The following is a 1,852-nucleotide window of genomic DNA, read 5'->3' as shown; positions in this document are numbered from 1 at the left end:
CTCCATCCTATTCTCTCTGAACCTGCCTTCTGGAACCATCTCCTCCTGTCTACTATCTCCCATCTTCCTCCCTCCCCACCTCGAGGTGGTACGCATCACCAACATCACCACCCCTCTCACCCTCCCCAAATGATTAGTGGTCGGTGGAATGGAAGAAGCTAAACCATGCGCACCACCCCTCCTCCCCTCCCATCCTTTTCCCCGCTACCAGAACACCTCTCACCACAGCAGGATGACAGCCTCCGACATCTCCTACTGGACTTCCAAGACCTCTTCTTGTCGGGCCCGGCAGACACTGGCCACATCACGTACCCGGCACATGAAATCCACACCACAGGGCCACCTATTCGCCAACCACCTCGAAGGAAAAACCCCAAGCAATGGGCTGAGGAAGACTGGCAGGTCCAGGAAATGCTCAATGCCGGCATTATGTCCCCATCCACCAGCCCTTGGTCCTCTCCAGTCGTCGTAGTTAAAAAGAAAGATGGCACCATGCACTTTTGTGTGGATTACTGATGACTGAACGACATGACCTCAAAGGATGCCACCCCCCTACCCAGGACAGATGACTCCCTGTACAGTGTCCTGGTTTTCCACCTTGGATCCCCAGTCAGGATGCTGGTAAGTCCTTGTACACCCAGAGGACAGAGAGAAAACAGCTTTCTCGACCAGCAACGGGAAGCATTCTGAATTCAACGTCCTCCCCTTTGGACTCTGCAACGCCCCTGCTACATTTTCCCGGCTGATGGAGTCAGTTCTCAGTGGCCTCACCTGGGAAATATGCCTGGCATGTCTTGATAACACCATCATCTTCAGCTAGACATGGGCCGACCACCTCCAGCGCCTCAAACAAACCTTCATCCAAATCTGACAGGTAGGGCTTAAGCTTAGGCCATCGAAATGCGTCCTGGGCCAGGACCTGGCTGAACAGTCTGTCTCCTTCCTAGGACACGTCATCTCCAAAGAAGGCATAGCACCTGACCCTGACAAACTGCACGCTATTGCAGACCTCCCCCTACCACTAGATGTCCACGAATTCTGTGCCTTTATCGGGCTCACGTCCTACTACTGGCGCTTTGTGAATGGGTTTGCCAACATCGTGAAACCCCTCCACAACGTGAAAAAGGGTGACCCTTTCACCTGGACAGGTGATCGCATTACAGCTTTTCACACCCTCAAGACCAAGCTCATCACTGCCCCAGTCGTCACATTCCCCGACTACACCCTGCCTATTCACCTGTATACCAATGTATCCCTAGTGGCGATTGAAGCCGTCCTTGCCCAGGTCCAAGAGAGACGAGATCACATCATCGCCAGTGCCAGTTGTACCCTCAACCAGGCAGAGAAAAATTACACCGCCACCAAATGAGAATGCCTAGGCATCATCTGGGCCTTGGACCACTTCCGAGCCTATCTGTTGGGCACCCAAGTCACCATCATAACCGACCACCAGTCCTTGCAATGGCTACGCTAGTCCCAGACCCACAATGCCAAGCTAATCAGGCGAAGAGAAACTCTTGAAGAATTCAACTTTGATATTGCATACCGGCCCGGCAAATTACACACAAACACCGATGCCTTATCCCAGCTGCCCATCAACTCCATCAGTGCCGCCATCAGCCTCCTACAACAATGACAAAACAAAGATCATCCCGATTGGATACCACCCCAAGTATTCTCTAAGCTCCACCAACACGGCGACCACAGATTCACCCATACCAGGCATATAGTGCTCGACTCGGACACCGCCCTTGACACAATGATATACTTACACTGGGACAACAGCATACATCTCAGGACCAAGAAACTACTGCAGGTATTTAACGACACGTATTGGACACCCGGCCCCTCC

The 1,852-nt window shown here is 52.6% G+C and overlaps 1 protein-coding gene across 1 annotated transcript; it reads left to right on the top strand.

The window, feature by feature from the left end:
- Positions 1-528: 528 nt before the first annotated feature.
- Positions 529-1,369, top strand: LOC145394974 (uncharacterized). The gene is made up of 2 exons (XM_080268727.1): positions 529-621; positions 875-1,369. The coding sequence occupies exons 1-2, from the start codon at positions 529-531 to the stop codon at positions 1,367-1,369; spliced, it is 588 nt and encodes a 195-aa protein (XP_080124853.1).
- Positions 1,370-1,852: the final 483 nt, after the last annotated feature.

The sequence above is a fragment of the Coenobita brevimanus genome, chromosome 4 (genome assembly GCF_032717465.1).
Source record: "Coenobita brevimanus isolate Jiangsu-jjx chromosome 4, ASM3271746v2, whole genome shotgun sequence".
Taxonomy (NCBI): domain Eukaryota; kingdom Metazoa; phylum Arthropoda; class Malacostraca; order Decapoda; family Coenobitidae; genus Coenobita; species Coenobita brevimanus.
Note: the sequence above shows the minus strand (reverse complement) of the source record. Positions and strands in the feature narration are given on the sequence as shown.